This window comes from Harpia harpyja, chromosome 1, assembly GCF_026419915.1.
Source record: "Harpia harpyja isolate bHarHar1 chromosome 1, bHarHar1 primary haplotype, whole genome shotgun sequence".
In the NCBI taxonomy this organism is placed as follows: Eukaryota; Metazoa; Chordata; class Aves; order Accipitriformes; family Accipitridae; genus Harpia; species Harpia harpyja.
In genome coordinates this window covers 107,418,848-107,443,149 of record NC_068940.1, presented here as the reverse complement: position 1 = coordinate 107,443,149, position 24,302 = coordinate 107,418,848, and the positions used below count along the sequence as shown (strand labels likewise).

Here is a 24,302-nt window from a genome sequence, read left to right as displayed (position 1 = left end):
CAGCAGAAGCAGAGCTGCCTCAGAGCATGGATATGGGTCACTGTTTGTGGCTGCAGTGCATTGGGACTCCTTCGCCCGCTGCTTGCCTTAGCCTGACCCCATTTTTACAGCCTGTCCTCTGGATCCCTCCTGTCTGGGTTCTCCGGGGCAGTAACTCTGCCATCCTCATGGACACCTCCACCCTTGCTCTTGCTACAAGGAGATGGCTTTGGGTTTGTGTCCTCCACACCGTTCTGAGGGAGAGGGGAGGGAAAACAAAACCCCAGCCGTCTTCAGTCTAAACATAACCCAGGGTTTGTTCCATCCATCTTCAATGATACCTTGTGGCCGGGTAAATGATGACTCGCCTTTCCCTACGACTCCACGGTGGTATGTGCTGAGAGGGGAGGAAAATAGCAGCAGCTGCCACCCACGCATCTCTGCAGCTTTCCTGAGAGGAAGCCGTGCCTGGGTGGTAGGTCTGGTCAAATCGTCTGCCACCGCTTTGCCAGCTGTCACACATGGTCCTCCAGCTCTGGGTGGTGTTTTTATAGGGGCCATGATTAGAGGTGAGGCACGCTCAGCCCTTCAGCTCAAACCTTCCCTTTGATCCGACCGTGGGAATTTGCAGTCATCCCTTTTCGCTCTGGCACGGTTTCTCCTGGCCTGCAGTCTGCCAGAGGGCTAGCTCACGCTTTCTGGGTGGGACTCACCAGATCAGAAAAGGACATCCACATCTGTGCTAGTCACCTGCACACTTTTTATTGCCATTGTAGAACTGATTGATCCACTCAGTGAAAAGGAGAGCATAACTCACCTTCTCCTCAAGTATAGACCTAAACCAAGTCAAATTACACCCTAGAAGTGCCTGTTCCCTTCTGCTGGTATAAAGCGAATGTGGGGTCACTGACACATCCAGATGTCTACATCTAAGTGTAGCTGAGATGAATTCCTCTCCAAGAGCCATCCCTCATAGTTATTTAAATATGAGTTGCCAGCAGCTCCGGCCTTACTTCACCCACACTAGCTATTGATGCCTGAATAAACTCAATACGTGATTACCTTCAGTCAAATTCTCAAAGCTTGATATAATTAGACCCACTGGGCATGAGGCTGCTGCTGACAATGCACCTCTATAAATGTGTTCCCCAATTGGTATTTATTTCAAATTAAATTAAGGTATGTGGATTTAGGATAGGACCCAATCTAGATGATTATAATCTTCATGACAAAGATGAGCTTTGGACCTGTCCATGTATTAGAAAATGGAAGAGCATTGTTATTCTTTTAGGGGCTCCTTACTTGTATTCTTTAAATGCTTCCTTCTAGACAGCCTCCTGGCTGCCACTTAGGCAACTATTTTATTAATTGGACTTCATTCAAGGTAAATCATGACTGAGAATTGCCAACAAAGTGGTAATCCCCTGAATGAGTTAGTTAAGATAAGGTTGAACAGGGCAGACACAAAAATAGTGGCCCGATTTCCAGCAATTGCAGGATTAGTGTTGAGTCCTGCCTTCCAAGTTCACCAGATGTTTTCTGGTTCTTCCTTCTCCTAAGCCAGAAATTCCATGCTTGGAAACACTATGGCAAGGAGTGATAGGCAGGGCACTGGTAGGAAATATGTATAGGTGAAGGGTTGGGCCAAAGGAATAAGGCTGTTTCAGTGCTTAAATGAGGTACCTAGTTGAATAATATGGTATTTTGGCATTTTCTAGCAAGGCAGACTCAGCCAGTAAATTCACCTGCACCAAATACACTGTCTTCAAGACTGCCAAGCCCCAGCTATTCCAGAAATTGATGCAGGATACCCTGCAAGAGGGGTCTGGCTATCACCTTCTCTCAGGGACATTCTCAGCCACAAATAATGATAGATAATTAGAGCTGCCTGGAAGAAGATCCCAATCAACACAGTGTTACTCATTGGGCGATGACGTTCTATCAAGCTTAGCAGAGTTCTGTGAAGAGGGCATGGGATGAGTCCTTTAACTTTCTGCTGGAGAGTGAAATCCTCTTTCAATGACCTTGTTTTCCAGTCTAAAAAAATGGAAACACTAATAGTAATGACTATTATTGCAAAATGCTCTAACACATGCACAAAGAACGTTCAGTTAGAAGATGGTACTTTCTTGGGGGCTTGGTGATGGAAAGGTCCAAAATTGCCAGGGAATAGCTACATTGGCAAAAGAGGGACTCTTGAATGAATTTGCAGTGTACTGTGGAGCCACATGGCATGACCGAGATAGACTGCTAATACGTGCCAGGAGCTGGACTACAACGAAACACCTGAAAGCATGAGTAGAATGAGTTTTGGATTGTCTGTATCTGCCCTGTAGGCTCTCATTGTGTCCTATGGATGCTAGAGCTCCTTGTGCTGCTGGGGGTATCTGGAGACAGAAAAGCGTCTGGGAGCTGTCCACCAAGCCCTGGGGGGAAGAAGGAGGTTGGTGTTGTCATGCTCCCCCATATCACAGACATCCTGGCTGGAGAACTGAGGAATTACAACAGCTCCACCCTTTAATAGCATGAAAATCCCGACTAGATGATGAAGAGATGTGTCATGTTGCATTTCTCCTTGAAACAAGGAAAGTTTGTGTTTGAGGCTCTCACTATGCCTTTGCTCCGCTTGGCTACTTTGCTACCAAGGAACAAAATATGATATTAAGCAATGAGAGGTGGTCAGCTTCATAAGGAAAATTTGACCCAAAATGTGTGAGGTTGTGCATATACTGGGGGGCAACGGGTCGTATATGTCCACAGGACTGTTAGGTCTGTCCCAAGTATATGCTTTACATGTGTGCATTTGAATGTTTATGCATATCAAAATATGGTTTCTCTTTATTTATGTATTCACCATTAGGGCAATCTGCCAGTCTTCCTGCACTTCAGAAATGCCCCTCTCAGCAGAGACGCCCATCCTGTTGGTTTTCCCTAAGAGGCAGGTGTAAATTCTGCTGTAAATTCACATTGCTGACGTGTGCCTGCTCATGCAGAAGCTTGGACCTCACATTCTGACATTGTGTTTCCTTCTTTTGCATTTGAGCTCAGCAGCAGCCTGTGGGCATCTTGGAGCATTTTTGGAATCCTGCAAGAGGGCAATGCCGTGGACAAGTAGGGAGTGGGACAACCCTAAAACTTAGGAAACAGGATGAAATATGAAGTGATGAAAAAACAAGAGACAGATGGCTCTTAGAGCAAGGTCCAGAGAGCTGTCCAGTATGGTCCAGCCATGGTTTTTAGAGGATGCTTTAGGAAAAGGTACAAGAACTGGGCAAAACTCCTCCAAAACACTCTCCTAAACCTTAAGCAGAGACTTCCTAAGCTATGTATTTCTGTACATTTGGTCACGTACAGAAATTAATTTCTTTTCTAGGAATTGGTGCTGTCACCCTTTACACACGCATAGACTGTGAGCATCCACAGTGTCCCATGACCAGCTTTTCACAATTCAGCTGTAAGAGCAAAGAACCATTTCCTTCACTTTCCTTTGAGCCTGATTCACACCAGCTTCACTTGATACCCCCTAGTTCTTCTGCTGGAAAAGACTATGGATAGTAGATCCCCATCTGTCTGCAGATAAAACCCTTTCAGCGAAGTAGTCTGGGATTTACCACGGTGCTACCGTAATCATCTCTAGAGAGGACATCATCTTCCTTCTGGGGAGTCACTTGGGATAGGGAAAAAAGACTACAGCAGGAACACAGGAGCAGTAGAAGAATGGACAAAGGGCATCTGTAGCCATGTGGGAAGGGCAGAGGTCCTAAAGGTGGGACTGGTTGATAAAGGGAGGCAGAGGAGGAAAGAAGAAGAATCTACAAGCTCTATAAAATTATTTTCTTGGATTTATGAGTCAGTCTCTGTCATGGGCCTCACAAGCAGCCAGAACCATAACACAGAGACTAATGCAGTGCTGCTCTTATTTGCTTCAGTTTTCTGTTTTTATCTGGCTTTTATTCTTTGTCTCTTCCAGGTTGAATTCACCCCCGATCAGATTGAAGGTGAGGAAGATGTGTTTCTTTTCTGCGCATAGTAAATGCTGTCACTGGCAGGTGCTGGCAAGTGCTGGGGTGAAGACGGGTGTGGTATTGACACTCCCTCGAGAAGGCTGTGCTTTAATTCATGGCTTTGCTCCTGCTCCATCCCTCCTCCAAATCCTCTGTTGAGTTGGTCAAGAGAAAAGGGGGAAGGTCATGCACTATGCATGGTTAGGTACTTATTTCATTAAAGAAAGCATCAGGTTCTCTGCCAATGAGGCAAAACCAAAAAAAGAACCCTCCCTTCCCCCCGCTTCCAAATCCTCAGTCCAAATATATATTCTTTCTTTAAGAAAACCCAGTAACAAAATATCAATCCTTCGAAGAGAAAGTCTCCCAACTCTGCTTTTGAGAACTTTTCCCTGTATTCAATCAGAATTTAATGTGTTACAGTTTTGTGACAGCTCTCCAGAAACCAGCAAATAACGACAGCAAAGGCAATTTTTTTCTTTCAAAGCAAAACATCAGCATCAGTTTCTGAAACCCTTGTCCCAGCCCAAGAAACTGATACTGAAACCTCATGCATGAAGTCCTGGGAACACCACCACTGCAGCTGTCCCCTTTTTCCTCAACTACCAGCCTGCTTTTTACTTAAAGGGATAGTTGATAGATGGAGTCAAACATCTGGCAGAATTTTGCTTTGGTCTTTAAAGACTTGGCAGAACTTGGTACGGCCTGTGAAAGATGGTATCAGAAAATGGGTTAATTAGACAAAAAAAAAAAAATCACAGACTATCCAGTCAGGCTGATTCAGAGAGGAGAGATACAGAAAGAAGGATTTCCTGAACTGGAACCAAATGCCATAATGCCTTAGTGACTGAGGCTTTGCCACAGACTTCCAACATTACCTTGGGATTTTCAAGTCCCCGTTAATGCCTTTAGTTTCTATTTTCTAACAACAGGTCAAAAGTAACATATGTTTGGAGACAACTGCTAATTTCTGGGAACCTGCCCCTTTTCCAGTCCCAAAGTCATGGGAGAACCGTACGAGAAGCACAGTTCTGAGCCACAAACCTTTGAACTATTACAGCAGCACATAACAGCTGGATCTCATCAGCTAATGTTTTGGGGATTGGATAGGACCCACCTAGTTTCCATGCCTTGTTTTATCTCTCCCTGAGGAGAACTAGCTCTAGAGACTATATCAAAGAATGGGAAAAGGCCTATTCAGAAAAAAAAAGGGATGCTTGTCTTGCCATCAGCCTATTAGAATGGCTAGGAAATGGCAAATTTGGAGCAAGTCCAGGGCTGCCATGAAACACAAGGGGTCTAGAGAAGATGTAGACCACCTCTAGAAACAGAAAGTTGCATTTTCTTTCTTTACAGCAGCCCCTGCTCCCTTCTGGACTAGCTGTACTCACTGCATATATAGTGCAAAACTGGGAATCCGGGACTTGTGAATAGGATGGCCTTGAAATATCAAAGGGAAAGCCATGCGGCAGGAAGCAGATAACATCATCGGTGTAAGAAAGGCTATGAGACCTCCACGTCAGCTACAACAGCATAACAGAGTTATACTGTGTGCTAGCACTGGGGAGAAACACTAAATCCGCTCAAGATTAATCCCACAGTTGGTTCATAGGTTCTGCCAGGAGTTGTGGAAGGAGTGCCTAATGGCCTGAACATCACCTGGGGACTGATCACTGCTCATCAGTCAGCTCCTCAATTCCTTTCCTCCTGGCGTCTTCTGGTTCTTTTTTTTTTTTTTTCCTCTCCTTCACCTGACCTTTAGGAAGTTCTTAGGTTCATAGGTGAGTAGGTACGCAGGTTGATAGTTGCTACATAGGTATTTACTCCTAGGTAGAGCTTAGATGCTTCAGATGTAGAATTATATCTACAGCATGGTCCACAGCTGTCCCTGGACTGTCCCTGGCATGCGCTGTCCTCTAGACTAGTTTGCATGTGTCAAAACCTTGCTAAGAAATGTGCCACCAGTTTAAGAAAGTGGACAATCAGTATTCCAGTGCTTGGGACTTTTTCTTTTGTGTTAAACGCACAGGTTAGAAAGCAAGCACCACTTGCCATGATTTATAGCTGTTATACTGGCTGTTGGCATGACTTGAGAGTTGGGACTTACAGGAGCTCTAGAATACATCTTTTTGCTTTGTTTTCTCCTCATTTTCTCCTCATATTCTCTGAAGCTTCCAAGATTGCCATCTGTCCCTTTCTTCTGCGTTTCAGTTGCACTTGTTTTGTTCTGGGTTCATTTTCAGCTCCACACTGCACTGTTAATTTTATCAAACTTCCTCTTTCAGGAAGTCATCAGGAGGTCAAGGTCACCTGTCATACCTTTATATGTGTTTGTAAAATAATAGACCTCGAATGTGTAATAATCACCTCTTTCTCTCTCTGTTGATCAGATGAGGATCTAGGTGTCTCAGTGAGACTAGATGCTTCCCCATTTGTCAGCTGAATCTAAGTCAATAGGAAATCCATCCTATATGTTAGATATTACTGGCTGTCAGTCTATCACCATTGACCCCAACTGGTTTTCTGGCAGCTGATTCCAAATTGAGGTGGTGGACAAGAAACAGACAATGCAGCATCTCAAGGTCTTTTCCAGCTCTATCTTCTAGGATACTCTGAATCTTTTCCTCTTGCTAAGGAAAAGACTTTGCTGCACCAGGCTTACTTCCCTACAACGTTTCATTATTATGTTATTATGTTAGCCCCCAAAATGTTACTCTCAGAAGAAGAATGGTCTGCGGGTGAAGCCATATGTAACACACCCATCTTTACACATCCTCCTGCATCAACTGCGAGTGAAATTCATTGGTTGTGGCAATGTGTGTTTATGAAACTGGATTCCTTGCCTCTTCAGTCCCCTAAATTGCTGAAAAGAGAAGAATATGAGCTATTCGAGATGAGAAGATAGGTAGCAATTAGGCATATGAAAATATACACTGCTCCTGCCAGTGGTTTAATGGCTAGCAGGAGGACAAAGGAGACCATAGCCATGCTGCTTTCACTGCTTTGATGGAAACGTGCATTAAGCCAGAAAATGCAAATGCAAATGCAAATGCAAAAAAAAAAAAAAGGCTGCTTCTGTATATTGACAATATGGGGTTTCCAAACCCATGGGCCAATGCTCTGGTGAGAGGCAGTTACATCTAATTTTAAATTAAATTAAAAAAAAATAAAAAAAGAGAGAGAAATGTGAGCTGTCAGTAACTATGATGAATTCTCAACCTTTAGGGGGTGGTGCGAAGGGTGCTCAGGCAGTCGGTCTCAGGAGAGAGGTAAGGGGCAGGTAGATGAGTAGCGCAGGCAGGTGGGTGTATTTCTCCCCACCTCAGCTGCTGAGTTCCCCAGGAAAGGACAGAGCTGGGAGTGGGGCTCTGGCCCCCTTCCACTGTCAGCAAGGAGCCCATGAAAATCCACCATTGCCCTCTGCTGGAGTGAGGGCTGCCAATGGGACCTGGGCTCCGGCCGGTCACGGAGGAGGCAAAGATCCAGGAGAGAGAGGCAGGGAGAGAAAGAAAGAGAGAGCAAAGAGGAGAATGCAAAGAAGAAACCAAAGGGAGCGTTAATTAGTCCAAAATGAGAAAATGCATTGTTGTTTGAAAGTGTTGGATGGAGAAGGAAATGAGTAAGATATGAGTGGAATGATAAAAATGAAAAGGGAGGGAGAAAGGAGGAGAGGCAAACCCAGCAACACTAGAAGAAGGAAGGAGAGAGGGAACGAAGCAAAGGAGAAGAAAGAAAAAAGAGAGAGGTGGAATAATGAGGAGGAGGAGGAAATGAGAAGGGAAAGGTGGAGAAAATATGGCATGCAGAGTGCATGGCTGAATGGCTGAATGAGTCAGGATCTAGGGAAAAAAAGATAGCCTCGCTGTGTTTAGAGAGTGGGAGGGAAACATATACAGAAGAGTAACAGCAGGACAAGGGGCAGATTCAGGGATTCACAGCTTTAAAGCCAAAGGGATATTTGTGATCACTCATAGACCGTGCACTATGCAGTGTGTTCAGTAAAGGATAACAGCCTACTACTGTTGCTTGCACCCTGAGATGTTCCTCTGTCTCTGCAATGTGTCTGCAACTCCAACAGGGAGAGGTGAACCTGAGTAACTACTGTGTCTGGGGGAAACCCTGGGATCCTGCATTGTCCCCATTAATTAGAAGCATAGAATCATTTAGGTTGGAAAAGACCTTTAACATGATTGAGTCAAACTGTTAATGACACTGCCAAGTCCACCACTAAGCCCTGTCCCTAAGTACCACATCTACATGTAATTAGTGGCAGAACAGGGAGCCTCTTCCATGGGAATGCCTTTGTCAAGATATTGCTGCTCACAGTGGTAAGGGACTCCCTCTCTGGCCAGAATTAAAGAGAAGACATGCGGATCTGTTCACAAGGTGTAGTAGAGGGGAGCTGGCTCTCTTGCAAGGGGAAGGGCTCTGCATGGGTGCACAGGGGAAAGCAGGCAGATGTGAAACCACTGGAGGGAATGATTGCATCGCCACACGTGAGATCTGGCCTGCTAGCGGTAGCTGATGGCATACCAAACCTTACTTCTCCAGATGCAATTGGACTGGGTGCTAGAAAAAACAAAAATCAGAGGATTCTTCTGGATCTGCTCCTTGACACTGTTAAATCCAACAATTTATCAACTAGAAGGTTTTCCATAAACCTTCACCCTCCCCCACCAATCGACTGCTTGTCATGTGATAATTCCAGTAGGTTATCATGGCATATCTTGTTACCCGCTAATAGAGGTGCTCCTTTATCTCAGTGGGCTGTGTCAGTGCTCTCTAAGTGTACAATGCTGAATCCAGTTAGCTAACGAGTAGAACTGCTATTGAATTCTGTGCCATCCCGAGTGCTCCTGATGAGCTGGAAAGCTCTCAAGGCCAACCATTTCTATAAGGTTTTCTGCACTTCCCGATGATAGCTGAGACGGAAATACCATGAGAAGAGCACTTGACCTCTCTGATTCTATTCCCTGATTGAACCGGAAAATGCAGGGGAGGTGGAACACAAACAATGCAGATAACAGCAACAACAGAGCTCATCAAACTTGTTCCCAAACTGCAAAATAAAAGGGTCAGGCAGAGTTAGTTAGGCAGAAGGTCTAGGCTTGCTTTGACTTTTTCTGGGGGACTATGGCATGCTTTTCTTTTTATCTTTTTGTCTTCCAGAATTTAAGGAAGCGTTCTCACTTTTCGACCGGACTCCTAAATCTGAGATGAAAATCACATATGCACAGTGCGGAGATGTCCTGAGAGCTTTGGGGCAAAATCCAACCCAGGCTGAGGTCATGAAAGTGCTTGGCAGACCCAAACCAGAAGGTTGGTGTCCTCCTCTGTGTTTGTTTTGAAAGAGATCACTCTAAGAATTATTCATGAAACAGACGAGGTCTCCATTTTCTGATGGAAAGATTAATTGTGACATAACAAAGGATGTGGAACAGCCTCTGCAATTCACTAGCAGAAAAGTAAATGAGGAAAAAAGTGATCTTGCAGTCAATATAATTGTCTCAAATCTAGGAGAATGAATTAAGTTAATGGCCCTCTGCGTCAATGTGTTTTACAATGGCAAGTTTTTACTTTTTAAAATTGCTTTGATGACAGGCATTCACATGTGTTTGCTAAAAATGCAGACATGTTGAAGACTTCCAAAGAAACAAAGGGATAGACTGATTGTGAGGACACAGCTTGTTCTACAAAAGTATGTGTTAGGTCTGTAATGATTGCAGTAATATCTCCCTTCAACATTCACCATGCACTGGATATCTCTTCAGAACAAAGGAATCTCTCTCCGACCATTATCTACATTCAGGCATTTTCTAGATTACTTCTCTGTCCTTTCCTCCCACTGAGGTGGAACTGACAATTAGGACCTCAAAAATTCAATAACTATGATATGTCAGGATATTGCAATGACACAGTGGCAAGTAGGCAAAGAGTCATATGGGAACAAAATGCCCTCTAATGCTCTTAGGCAAAGAATCAGAAAAATGGGATACACAGCCCTGGACCTGCCTATTTGCTCTGAAGCTCCTCTCCCAGTATGGTTTTAAACACCTCTGTGTTATAGAACTGCAAAGCAAAGCTGTTTTTGTACTCGGAATGAGCTTCTCTTACTGTCTTCTGCTTAGTTTCATACTTTTATGCTGCATGAAACAGCCTTGGGAGTCTAACAGTATTTTTTTTCCTTGATGTTTGTGTATGTCAGATACTAGGACATATCTATCTATCTATCTATCTATTAAAAACTCATATTTGTCTCTTTACCACACCTCTTTCCCACTCTGACTGTCCAGTCTTCCATCTGTACTTATGATATTTCTATGCTCTTCTCTCCCCTTTAGCTGGCATTTATTGCCACAGTTCTTCTACCCTCATCACCTACCCATGGTGGATGCCCCATGATTAGTCCTCAACTCTTCCAGGATCCACCAAAACTTTCATTTCTATCTGTGTCTTTGTAGACATGAACTCCAAGATGATCGACTTTGAGACTTTCTTGCCCATGCTCCAGCATATTGCCAAGACAAAAGACACAGGCACCTATGAGGACTTTGTGGAAGGTCTGCGCGTGTTCGACAAGGAGGGGAATGGAACAGTGATGGGGGCTGAACTCCGCCACGTTTTGGCTACACTGGGTAAGGTGAACCTTCCCTCATGCAAATTCATCACTGAGGTCTTTCCCACACAGCTTGTATCATTACGGGTAACCTTTATGGAGAAAAAGACTGGGCAAGACTGCAGCTATCGCTTTGTCCTCAGTTATAAAGACTAAAAAAAATTTCTTTAATAATGAAGCTAAAAATCACTGATCTACAGCTCAAACATTTGCCTGCCTGCCTTCCTTTCTTCCTTCCTTCCTTCCTTCTTTGTTCTAGCGTTTTATTTCTCCAATAAATATTATATTTCTATCACCATAAAATTATCCAAACATTGGAAATCCCATCAATTCCTTCAATATTTGTCTCCATCTTTCTGCACCTTCAAGAAAAGTTTTAAGATGAAGCACTTCTTTATCAGTCATCTGTTTAACAGAAGTGTCTCCGAAATCGAAAGCCCCTGTTTTTACAGGAGGGATAAATATTTGTCTGTCTTCTCAAATTTTTGCTTCAGAAGCTCAGTTTTTCACAGAGAGTGATGACAACTGAATGAGTGCAGGACAGAAAATTTGGCTGTAACTTAATGACAGGTTTCCAATTTGGATTAGAAGGCACTGCCATGTTGTCATCTGAATCCAATAAGCATTTCTCAAGATCAGCCTTTTCCACTAGAGTTTGTCCACTATTTTCAAAAAGGATGAAGCTTTACAAAAGAGATTTGATTTAGACCAAAGGATTCCAACGATGGGTTTTGACCTGGGACATCAATTCAAGAAGCCAAACCTTTAATGCCCAGGGGTTTTCATTCAATGACATATCCATGTCTATGAATGACACAGGGAATAAGAAAAGAAAGCAATGCTATTTTCCTTTTTATCACTGATGCTATTGGATTAGTTTGGGGACCAAATTCAGTGATGACAAAAAAAACCCCACAGGGTCAGGACTGATGCCCTGTCTAACCTTACCTGGGACAAAGAAACCACTGTGGGCAGTGTACTTTTGTACTTACCCTTCTCTTTCCAGTGACCGAGAACAATGTGGCAATGTCTGATTTTCAAGCACCGATAGGAAGTATTTCGATCTTAAGAATTGACAGTTCTGTTTAGAGTGGCATCTCGAAATGCCAGCCAAATGCTAGGGACAGCCAAATATTCTGTAAATTAGCATGCTTTTCTGTTCAATTTTCCAAAAATCGGTTGAATTTTCCAGGTTTACATCAGCTGAGGACTTGTTCCTGTGTGCCAGAACTCAGTGATGGAAAAGTGGAACAACATGAATAGCACATCACACCCAATGTATTTTATTATTTTTTTTTTTTTATTTTAATTTAATTTAATTTCTATGATTTCAGCTGAAATCACCCCCAAATTTCTTGTTTACTTTTCTGGAACTCTTTTGACATCATCCTAAAATCAGTGCCTAATATCAGAATAAGGGGATGGATTGGGTTCATCCCTGCTTAACCAAAATGAAGCTTTACAGGCAAATAGACACGTGATATTTAGATAACTAAATTAAAATAAATGGATCTCTGATCCGAAACAGAGATCCTAAGTTTGACCTTGGAATCTTCCTGAACCTCAAACTCAGAGGCAAACTAGATGGTGACTTTAGTAAGAGTTTTCTTCGTGAGGACTTGGTTAAAAAGTGACTAAAGCCTTCAAGATTTGGCACTTAGTGAAAGCTTATTCTTAGAAGAATGAGTATATGAACATGATATCATGTGGGTTTCCATATTTATTCTGTCTTTCTGGTTTTCAGATCAAATTTTCTCAGTTTGCAAGTACAAAAGTAGCTTTCCTAGCAGTCAGCACCACAAATTAAACCGAAGAGAAAATCCCCTCTTCTCTCTCACTCTCTTTTTTATTCTTTGGTTCTTTGAACTGTGCTTCATAAATTCTTAAAAAAAGGCACTGAACAGGCATTTTGCTTTCCACCCAGGTGAGAGGTTGACTGAAGAGGAAGTCGATAAGCTAATGGCTGGTCAGGAAGACGCCAATGGCTGTATTAACTATGAAGGTAGGTATGACCACTCCAGTCTGAGCAGTGCTCGTGCTTGAAGGCTTTGTTGCAATTATCCTGAGAAAGTTTAAATTTGTGGAAGATCTGGGGCAGGATGTGTTCTTTCCCAAATTTTAGACCAATTCAGATTCTATAATTCATTTGATATACCCTATCTGTTGAAGGTTACTTCTATTTTCCGTAGCTGAATGGTCACAGCCCTTTCAGGAGGTGGGGCTGTACATTCTTATTTTGTTTGCCTTTTTTAAAAAAATATTTTTTTCTACGTGCTCCCACAGTTCCTTATCCTCTCAAAAAAATATATACATCCCTTTTGAGACTTCCTTACAGAAAATCACTAAATTTTCCTTAAAAAAAATCAGCAAAAAAATGTTATCCTCAGCATCCTCTTTGGTGTCCTAATAATCCTACAAGGCCTTCCATTTTATTTCATTGCTATTGTAGAAAGCCAGAATAAAATAATTTGGTCATGAGTTCGTGGACCATGGTTCTCTCCTGCATCTAGCAAGCCTACATGCTTTAGGCTGTTCAATAAAACCACAATATTCTAGCAGGGACCATGAACACAAGCTTTCATACACAGCTGAGTCCTTCTTCAGGTTAACTGGTGACTGACATTGTATGATGGTGATTTAGCTAGTCTGCAGTATTCACTGAGCCTTTTATGAATATTTGCGTTGGTGGTCTCCTATCTACAAACACCAGTGATCTGATCTCAGAGAAACTTTTACAAGTAGTTTATTGGTAGAAATCTGTAGATTTAGCCAACCCAAATGACTCGTGAACTTATGCTGAATTCGCAGAAATTCATAGCATGGGGGTATTATTGGGAAGGAAAACATATTTCCTTACTGCAAAATGTATTTTTCCTTTTCCTTTTGAATTTCAAAATTATATATAATGAATGCTTTTTTAAATGGAGAAAAATGGAACCCCAACCCTTTTTGAAACAAAAGCTTAATTTGACTTTGAAATACCATGTTTGTTTGTAAACCTGAGTTCACTGGAGAGATATAGTCAGGTTACCTGACTTGGTGACCTTCTGTGGATTCTGGAGGTTCACTCCAGAGACACCTTCAGTGCCCCCTGACTTAGTACAAATGTGCTGAAGTCTTGGAAGCCTTGCAGGGTGAGGACCTGGAGTTTCTCATGCCTGTATACTTTGGAAAGCCAGTTCCAGATGGCAGCCAGGGGTAAGGGATTAAGCAAGCTATGGATTGAGTGATGTGTGTGTTCATTTCTACTGGCTACCTAGACTGCTGGCTACACTGCACTGCATATATTATCTTAAGGACTTACAAAGCATTTAGCGCCTGATATCTGGAATCTTATTTACAAAGCGGTGTTGTCTTCATTGCATCAGAGGAAGCAAGAAGAGTGAATTTAAATAACAAACAAGCTGAGATACCCAGGATGTTACTGAGCTCAGTGAAAGGGAATTGATATAATGACCCTTCTCTTTCTTTTGTTTCCAGCTTTTGTGAAACACATCATGGCTAACTGAATGCCAGGTGAGTCTCTTCTCTTCTCCTTGCATACCCTATTATTTTGGTTTTGGCATCTGAGATAGACAGGCTTGAAGAATGTGTGACTAATCAAAGAGAATGAATATTTTCAGCATGCTGTACAAGGAAGTAGGACAAGAATGAGTAAAATGTTATCTTCATCCTATCAAGTGCACAGAAAATCAGTGACCTTTCTGCAGTTGTCTGGTAAATCTGGACACCTTTATTTTAGAAGTCCAATGCAATATATCGTAAAAGGATTTGATTTCCAAAGAACAAGTGCTCATTCCTTTATGATTGACTGGAAACTTCAAAGGATGCATATTTTTCCTGTCCATGTACAAGTCCCTGCTTTTAGACTTCTCCTGAAAAGGCAAGCAGATAGAACGGAGCTGACTAGAGAAAGAGTGGGCAAAAAATACAAGGAAAAGTAGATAAGAAGGAGTAATGCAAGCTTATGTTGCTGAACCTACACTAGGAGGATAATTATTGGCCTTCCATAAATCTGGCTCCCAACATCTCCTGGCAAATGGGTTGGTTTTCCAGGAAAAGACATGAGCTTTGTCCGGCAAATCTTCTGGTTTTATTCAGTGGTGTTCTCCAAACCACAGTACCATTAACGGTGTCTCTGTCTCACCATTGCAAATGAGCTGAACTTTATTTCCAGTATTTCCTGATCATCGTTTATTTTTGTATTCCTGGAAAAGGTGCCTGCTTTTTTCAAATGGCATTCACCATTTTTTATCTCTGTTCAGCTCTTGGGGAAGGTCTGACCTAAGAGTTAGCGAACTCCATCTATTCTGCAAAGTATCTGACAAACTGGGAAAAGCAGTGGCTTCTTTCAGTTTTGTTCTGGTTGTTTTGGGTTTTGTTGGTTTGTTTTGTTTTGGTTTCTTTTCTTCAGCTTTGGTTTATTTTTCTACTCTGTCCTGACCAGGCCTGACTTTGTTTTGCTTTTGGAGCTCACATTATCACAGCCCACCGAGACCTGTCTGTTGTGTGGTGACTTTGGATTATGTTCACTCGCACCCCAGGGAGGGAGTTAAGTAGGAGTCACATCCAGGTTTTGGGGCCTTTTGTTCCAAGACATAACTGAACAAAATGTAAACTGACTACAAAAGATGGCTGGGTTTCTTTTCTTATTATGGTCCAGTTTTCTTTCTTAAAGGCATTTATCTTCTCTGAACATACATTCAGTTTTCCAACACTGGCTCCCAGTATTTGATTCCAAAGATCTGGGCTGGTCCACAGCCATAGTGGGTAATCCCACCGCTAGCGTGATCCTTCCTCGTTGTTTAGAGATGTTTCAATCCTTAATTCTATCCTAAACCCACTGACATGGAAATTCCCATTCCAATGCCAAAAGTCTTTCTAGTCACCTAAAGCAACGTCAGCCACTGAAGAACACAAGTGAGCAGTGGTAAGCTGTAAAGCTGGCACAGGGCTGGGAGCTGCAGCACAGGAGCCAGCAAGAGTGGTTTTGCTTGTGATAGGTTTGGAAAGGGAGCTGAGAGCTCCTGACTCACAGAGAACCAATGCGCCACTAATTTGCCAATGAGCCATGATGGGCATCATTCAGGGGTGGCATCCTTCACTCCCTGCTGTCTTGCTGTTGGCATGTTTAGGGAAAGACAAATGCAGTCTTTACCCTTGAAAGGGTGATGGCCCTTTGCCATAGAGCATAGAATAAGCAAATCCCAACGCACTGGATTTGAAATCAGTGGGAATCTGGATCTGAGTCCAAAAATAAAGTAGCGGCTCGTGTTTCTTGGCCATTCCCATATGCTGGAGGAAAGCTAGAGCTGTATCCCAATATAAGAACTGAACTGTGTCTTTCCTTTTCTCTTTATTTTCTAAGCATAGTTGTTGTGACTACTCTGTATTGACTTTTCTTATATACAGCCTCTCCACTGGCTTGTCCCCAGGTGCTACGTACTATTTATAACACAGAGTAATCAATTACATCTTTAGTTAGTGACTCTTCCACTGTTTTTTTCAGCACCCCCTGGTCAAGTGTTCTGCAGAATTATAGCCAACTAGTCTTCCTTCACAGTAGACGTAGAAAACACTCCCAGATTGGCTACACAACTAGTCCTTACTCTATTCAGTGGGAAAGAGATGGGCAGCAGGACACATGAAGCTTTCTCACGTAGCTAGAAAGCACTATACCCTACTTGTGGTCCAATGACCACTGCGGTGTGGAGCAGGGCTGTGGGATATGTGCAGTGGACTACATGGACCCCCTGTGAAGGCAATGAACACAACTCTCCCACTGCCATGTGACTGAATGTGTCATGAGCAGAGTCATCTTATCTCATGGCCTATCTCTTGGGTGCATATCCATTCATGGGAGCTGATCAAACAGCCCAAAATGCTGGGAAAGAACATCTTTGGGAGTAAGCTGGATGTTGAGAGAGTTGTTCAGATACCTACTTCTCTAAAACAAACTTTGTGTTACAAAACCACCCTACTTAACTTTAAACATATAAGCTCAATAGTAGAGCAGTACAGCTGAAGGGACAGTCCATAATGTGTACACAGAAGCTCAATTCAGTGTCCCACATGTAGGTTCGTGGTGGTGTTTGAGATGTCCCAAGTGTCTCATAGATCCATAGCCTCACAGATGGGATGGATGCAGAGCCCATGGCAGACTAGTGTCTTCTGGCAGTTGGCAGCCAGAAGACTCTGAACATCTCAAGTGGCTCTAGGTGCTGAGGTGTGGGGAAGTGAATTGAGCCCTGTGGCTTGAACTCATGTGACTGTAGGTGAAATCCTAAAATATGCCATCAGTATTTGACTGGCTTACATAGTCTTCCTTGGCCCCCATCAGATTAAAGTGCCTACAGGTAGGTGTCTACATGAAACCAGGGTATCTGTTTCCAGACCTAAAGGAGGTCCAGTTAGATGGAGCATGCAGAGTGATTCACCTCATCCAAAGAAGGGACATAGATGCAGTGAGTCCAACTGCCAAGGTTGAGAAGGACAAATCTCCCACAAACACTATGTCATACTTGTCATCTGTATGGGAATGTTCTGAATGCCTTGGGACTCTCAAATTGCATCAGATGCTTATGGTTCAGGAACTGAATCCTGCCTGAAATCTAGATGTTAGCTAAGAGGAATCCCTCTGCTCAAATGTTGCTGGTGGGACACTGAGGACAGATAATAGAGGGATAACAGAAGTAGGAGAAACTGTCTAGTGGCTCAGAAACTGGACTGATTTTCTGGAAAACTGGGTCTTTACCCTGGCTTCATGTCTGACATGGCTATATTGCCTCTCCATATAGCTGCTTCCCATGTTTTGTCCATCATTTACACATGGAGTGTAAGATTGTGGGGTTGGGACTGACTAAGGATGTTTTGTCATGTTGTATGATTGCTCTTTGATGGCATCTGCACAGTGCAGAGACACTCAGCTGCAGGCCTTGCTGCCTATAAGCTGAGTACAGATGCATGAGGACGACTGAGGCTGGTTCCTGGTGGCATTGTTTGTTTCTTCTTTCTTCCTCTAATGCTTAAAAATAACTTTATTTTTAGGACAAGATAGGCGCCGAGGACCCCAGATGCTGGCTTTGGATTTTGATGTAATGGAATGTCTTCTCATTTTTCAGCCCGGATTCCCATTACAGAGCTACAAAATGTGCTGTCCCTAAAGTTATTTGGAAAAATGTTTTTTTGTTTGTTTTGTCTTGTTTCTTCATGGGAAGAGGGCAGCCTCTGTGGAGATGCAATATGCTCAGGAAACTGAAGAAACTGGAATGTGAACTATGAATACCTGGGCATTGTAATTTTTTTCTGATACGGAACATAAACAGCAATACAAAATTGTTAAGCAAGAGGGAAGAAAAAGAGAGTAATTTTTTTCATGACTAAATCAATCAAAAAATGTATTTGTCATTTATCCATATCCTTCCCTCCCCTCCCCTCTTCCTTCCAAAACAACTGGACCCTTCTCTTTCTGTTTATTGCATTTGTAAAAAACAGCTGTAAGAGAGTAAGGGAGAAAAGAAAATAAACCAGTGGTATAAATCTCATGTATGCAAACAATACTCTTAGTCTTTAGAGAAAAGCAGTAAAATTAGAATGCCCAGCAATCAGCAACAAACACAACCTTGTTCACGTTTCTCAACTTTGGAAGATACCACCATTAACATATAAGATGTAAAAGAAAAAAAACAAAGCAAAACAGTAGTGTACACAATGTTTGCTAAAATGCATCTCTTCTCCACAAAGATTACTTCCCATTCCAACAGTCTGACCTATGAAACAAATAAAAAGTCTTTCCCAATGAAAACTGGAAGTTGTTCTAATATACGTATCTTGGTCATGCAGCTTTTCGTAGTAAAACATGGGATTCTTTGTCACCTGGTTTCATCATTGTTTCTGTGTCTGTGTGAGGGAAGGGGAAATGGGAAATAAATGTTGTTGCGAAAAACCTCAGTAGAGGCAATGGAAAGTTGAGAAGCATGAAAATGCACACGGATTAAGTTGGCTCATTTTCTGGGGAATAATAATTTAAAAAGAAAAAAAAAAGATATATCCTTTGGGAGCAGAAAAAGGAGAAGCTAGAGGCTGGTACATTTTGTTAGGAAATACTAAGAAACTGGAATATGCAACACTCCATTTAAGCAAGAGGTATCGTTAAAACAGACAACTTGGAAACTTAGTGGAGGAAAGATAATCAGTGGAACATTGGAATACCAGGATACAAACTGCATAGCGATGACTGAATAGGTCATCCCCACAGAGAAGAATTGCTATGAACGAGAGAACACAAACTATCAAATTACATGAATAAATGAGCTGTAACAAAATGTACCACTGAATAGCCATAATAGAAAATCAGCAGTTAGAGAGCTAAATGCAGTATCAAGCTGATGGCAATAACAATAAAATGCTAAAGGAAATTCAAAAAGCTAGTGCAGAGGGAGGAGTAGAAAGACGCTAATAATGACAGGAATGTCTTCTATCTAGCCTGGGTTAATGGTACACAAAGGTGCAAATAAGTGGCAAAAACCATTGTCACCATGAATCACTGGTTCTGAAGAGACCACCTCTGAAGCATCAGTCCTGAACAGAGCCATGCATTGAACAGGCCATTAATAAGGCCATGAGGTTAGCAACTAGGTCCGCTCTAGCGTACCAGAGGTGGACACCAGAAATAGCCCCCACCAGTGGTCCATCTCCCCCTCAGGGCTCCTTCTGTGGGCAGCCACTTCCATTCTCAGCATTGGCTCCCGTGATTTCCTAGGGCCTAGTTTGTCTTGGAGCAAGCACCATTTCAGAGGCATCTTGCCTTCACTGTCTTGTAAATATATATTTAGGCCCTAATGATAGCCTAATATTGTTTTGACTCAAAGGCGTACAGTAGTTGGACAATGTAGTTCTTTCTCCCTTTCCTGCTGGTGCAATGAATGTCTTGGGAATGTCTCCTGTCCTCTGCGATACTCCTACAAGGTTATCTCCAGAGTAAAGACTCCTTGAACTCTAGGACTCATACAACTGAGGAGCACCGTGGGGGCTCAGTACAGAAACACTCTGCTAGCAGTTACCATCTGACTACCTCCTCTTTGTCCATCCCCTGTTGTTCCATCACCAAAACTCATCTCTAATTTGAGCTATTGGCATCACAAAATGAGTCCTACATGGCCTGGTCTAAGGCCAGACCTGTCAACATTTCCCTCAAAATCAAAGCACGGTCGTTTGTTCTGACTTCTTTTCACAGAGATTTAGTTACCACATCAGGTGCAGCTTAAGTGGAGGAGAAATCCTAATCTCTCCAATCGACCATCAGCTGCCTTCTTCCTCAACTCAGACTTCCAGTAAGGGGTCACCTTGAGGTATATATCTAAATCTTGCAGAATATTTCTCCATACATTCTCCAAACAACATCTGTCCTCATCCACAGATGCAGGTGAGGACTTTCATTTGGGCTTATGGGTGGCATTCACCATCTAAGTGCAGATATCTGTAGAGTTGGTGTCTCCACCTGTCCTAGGCTTCAATGCTTATCTTATTGGCACAGATGGTATCTGTACCATGAGGATTACACATTATTACTGGTTTTGTTACTGGTTTTGTTGTTGCTGTTACTAAAATCACAGTTGAAACCCCCTCATCACATGAATCCAGCAGCTGGGCCTTACATGAGGCTCACAGCTATTTCAGGAAAACTGGAAGGGCTGGTCATGCTGCAAGTGAGCAACTAAGTCCTTTGATGGAGCAACATGAGAGGCAAAGACCAACAGGCCAAGCACAACCACCTCAGTTGATGTGCACCAGCCAAGAGTGCAAGGCAAGAGGACTGCCAAAGTGCAGCACACGGGGCAAACTGGGCTCACCAGTGGCCCAGGGAAGCAGAACAGAATAAAATAAGAGCTGGTGTTTCACCCCAAGTGCATTTGGAGGGCTCTTTGAGGAAGCATCCCCAGGTCTGTCCGAGGTACAAAAGCAAAGCTGTGTGTAGGAGAAGGCTGGAATTGTGCCTATTGCTTTCCGTGTCTCAGGACACGCTATCGCTGAATTTTGTTTTCATGAGCACGAGATTCACTCATAAGCAAACCGGAATAAATAAGCAATATTTCCCCCTTCCCTTCCCCTCCTCCTCTCCCTTACCCCTAACCCCAAATTAAAAAAAAAATAAGCTCCTATCTAGAGAATGTTTCTTTAAAAAAAATGTGGGCAGGAGACATGCCAAGTTTCTAGATCTTTTTATAGCAGTAGCATCTGGCTCTTTGGGAGTCTCCGTAGGGAGTTTTGTTGGTGACTTTACATCTGCTGTGGTTAAGCTGCTAATGGACTGGCTGTCTGGGCTGCTGCCTGCTCCACTGATTTCTTAGTACCATGGTTTGGTTATTTGAGGAGTTCGAGCCTATTGACTTCTTGCCAGAATTACATAGTACATTCCAGCAGTAACTTGCATTGCGACACCCAGTCATGCAGAAGGGGTTTCAGATGGAGCAAAGATATTGACTGGCATTTCATTACCCTCTCCTTAAACCCACCCAAGCCTGGATTAGATCAGGGGGTGAAGCGTGGATTTTTTTGATCCGGAAGCCAAAAAGAAAGTGAACACTGTAATATTTTTTCAGTGATGTCCACAAGAAAATAAACAAGTAAATACTTCAATAATTTAATCTGGAGGTCAATTAAGAATACTTTGCCCCCTAGTGATATGTTTCAGCTCAGTTTTTTACTTATTCATTACTTTAAAATCTATTTTTTAACCTCAACTTATTGATTGCTGCTTTGGAGTGAAAAATCAAAATGCATCCATCTGCATCATTTTGAAACGAAACATTTTCACATTTTCAACATTTTCCTCTATGAGTGGAATTTTTTTTTTCAGCCAAACCTGTTGTCAAAATTACACCTGACTTTAAGCATGAATTTCCTCCATAACGTCATTTCCTAGAGAATCTGCAGTTTTTCCCAGAACTGGTTTCAGGTTTCATTTTTCTTAGCTGACCCGTGTGATTTTTCATAGCTTTTGCTCATATGATAAGATTAATTGCCCCTTAGAAACCCTGTTTTTCCCTCCACTGAGAATAAAATGACCCTAAACAACTGCTTCAGGAACAGGCTATTTGAACTCAGTTCAGTGGCCTAAACAGTGGTGTACCTTGTAATTTGCAATGCTCTAGGCTATTGCCCCATGCTCTAGCTGTTGCTCAGAAATATGCATATCTTCTGCAAGTCCTGGTTTGAGTTTTTATGGATGAGATTCATCTTACTCCAGTTGTAAGCTCGACAAATTTGCTCACAGAGACTGTCAATTCATAGACCTTGCCTGCATACTACTTCACCCCTTCCTCTCCCCACCAAGCTAAAGCCCCGCCAAGATAAAAGAGGTGTCTTTATCTGATTGTAGCAGCAGTGATTTTGAAGGAGTAATGATGTGAAAATATCTGTGAATTCATGTTTACTGGTAGAATTAATATCTGATTATATGATACAAATCTTAAATACGTATATGAGTGTTTATGCAGATATGTAACCACACTGCACAATGTAGACAATGTGAGCTATGAATTCACCAATAGCCTTGTGATTCAGCATAGTTATTTTTTCCCAGTTTTATTTAACATCGAAATTCTTTGGATTCCCTGAAGTTTCTTATGTAGCCTGTGTCCATCTATCCTACTTCTCTCATTTATCTGGTGAAGTTGTTGAAATATGTCAAAAGCCCAGCAGAACAGCAAAATGAATGTTTTCATTTATAAATCCAAAAGTGTCTGTGTTTCTGAACTAGCTGTTCTGTGAATTCCTTCACTTTCCTGTAATAAAAGTGCCATGGGAGAGTTATGATGCATGCCAAAGATAAAAGACAGGAGAAATGAAGAAAGAAAAGTATATATGTGTGTAGGTAGACCTATACTGAATTGAAGCAACTGTGTGTCATTTGGGACAGCACTAGCATTTTAAGCTGTGCTTCTGTTCCCACGAGGAAGAATCAATGGGTGCATAGGAGTGAGCACACAAACACATAGATAACACAGACTCACACAGAATCTCTCAAGATGTGGTTTGACATTTCTGGAATGAAGTTTCTAGTTTGATGATACTAGGGTTTTTGGAGCCTCGTAACAGATTTTTTTTAAGAAAACAACCGACCCCAAAACCCATGGTCGTGCAACACAAAGTACTTCTCCAGTGTAAACTCACCGTGTGTCTTCAAACCAGCTCAAAACTTCTGAATAACTTCATTTGGTTTAGGTAGACCTGTGGAGCATCGCCTTTGTCTACCACTCTAATTTTGTGCTGGCTTGCCAAAAATAAAACATCAGTAGTATTTTTCTGTAGTTTCTGTAAAGCAGGTATAAGAGTAGAAACTCAGCCCACACTCTGTATCAGGCACACCAGACAATGACAGTATCACAGTCACACACTCAGGGTTGGTCTGGATGAAAATCTGTGCATGTAAATTTGTGAGCCCCTTCCAGGCGCACTCATAGGCAAACTTACATGCACAGATACTTAAAAACAGAGACACTACTTGAAAATCCTTTGGCAACCCCCTTTCCTTTTGCTTATGTGACATATCTCTTCACATATGTCCCGTATTTCGAACCTTCTAGCCGCATGAGGATTCACTCGTCCACAGAACAAACCAAATTCAGTCTTAATGATGGCAGATCAGACATCACTGGAGCACCAGGCAGCAGCAAAAAAGATTCCCATTGTAGAAAAAGTGAAAAAGATGTGCTGTAGGGCCCAAAGAAGAGGGCATGTCTGTCATGCTGTGCTTTTCTGAGTTAAGAAAACATAACAGCCTTGGGGATTCCTGTCCTGATTTAGGCAGATGTATCTTCAATTCATCCCTGCTCCCACCAGAGTGTGAAAAATCACAGCTGTGGTAGATAAGAGGTTTCACCTCATCTGAGCAGAGTAACCTGAAAGCTTAAAGAGTGCTGCTTCTGCTGGACATTTTAGTTTTGAGAAGCTCCTTGTCTGATGATGCTTAGTCATGTCTTACTCCTGCTGGGCTGCGCGTATATTAGTGTATCACCTACCAAAGAAACCTTTAAGAAAAGAAGAAAAAAACCACCAAACCTTTATCCCAGTCAAAGCAACTGCAGAAAAAATCCTTCCAGAAGGTGTGGAACCCACGACTGATTCCTCTCCGCTGCCATTTGTAAATGCTGAGGGTTGGTAAATAATGGGAACAAAGATATTTGGAACATGCCGGGATGTTTCAAGAAACCATGAGCAGTCACAGAGTAAGTCCGTGCAAAGCCTGTCTTTGAGAATCAAGTATTTCTTGAAGGGAAATGTTTTTGAAGTGCTTATGGTGTGCAGAGAATAATATAGTTATCTTTTTGATTGCCTCAGTCTATCTCATGTGTCTGTGCTGTTAGTTTGTAGGATTTATTTATTCTCACAGGGTACCCAAGCCTGAAAAGTCACTGGTAATTCCAATAGGAGTGGGGTCAGTTCACTCTCTTTTCCCAAGGAAGTACATACAGGTGTGTTTCTACAGCACCTAAACAGCTTTGGATGCTAAATCCCCATAAAGACAGTTACAGCACCAGTGTGCAAATGAGACAGAAATGATCTCATGTGACCCAGACACCTACAGTATAGGCATGTAGCTTGGAGCACCCACCATAGTCAGCAAGGAAAAATACTCAGTCCTTCCAAGTACTACATTTAGAAGCCAAAATCCAGGTTTAGTGCGTACAGCCGATTTATTG

At 42.4% G+C, this 24,302-nt stretch overlaps 1 protein-coding gene across 1 annotated transcript in view; it reads left to right on the top strand.

The window, feature by feature from the left end:
- The window catches only part of MYL3 (myosin light chain 3), a 36,444-nt gene extending 17,971 nt beyond the window's left edge, over positions 1-18,473 (top strand). Inside the window, 6 exon segments of the mRNA XM_052808879.1 lie at positions 3,950-3,977; positions 9,153-9,302; positions 10,445-10,618; positions 12,524-12,601; positions 14,080-14,115; positions 17,647-18,473. Of these exon segments, the coding sequence (XP_052664839.1) occupies positions 3,950-3,977; positions 9,153-9,302; positions 10,445-10,618; positions 12,524-12,601; positions 14,080-14,108 (459 nt within the window). The 3' untranslated portion in view covers positions 14,109-14,115; positions 17,647-18,473.
- Positions 18,474-24,302: the final 5,829 nt, after the last annotated feature.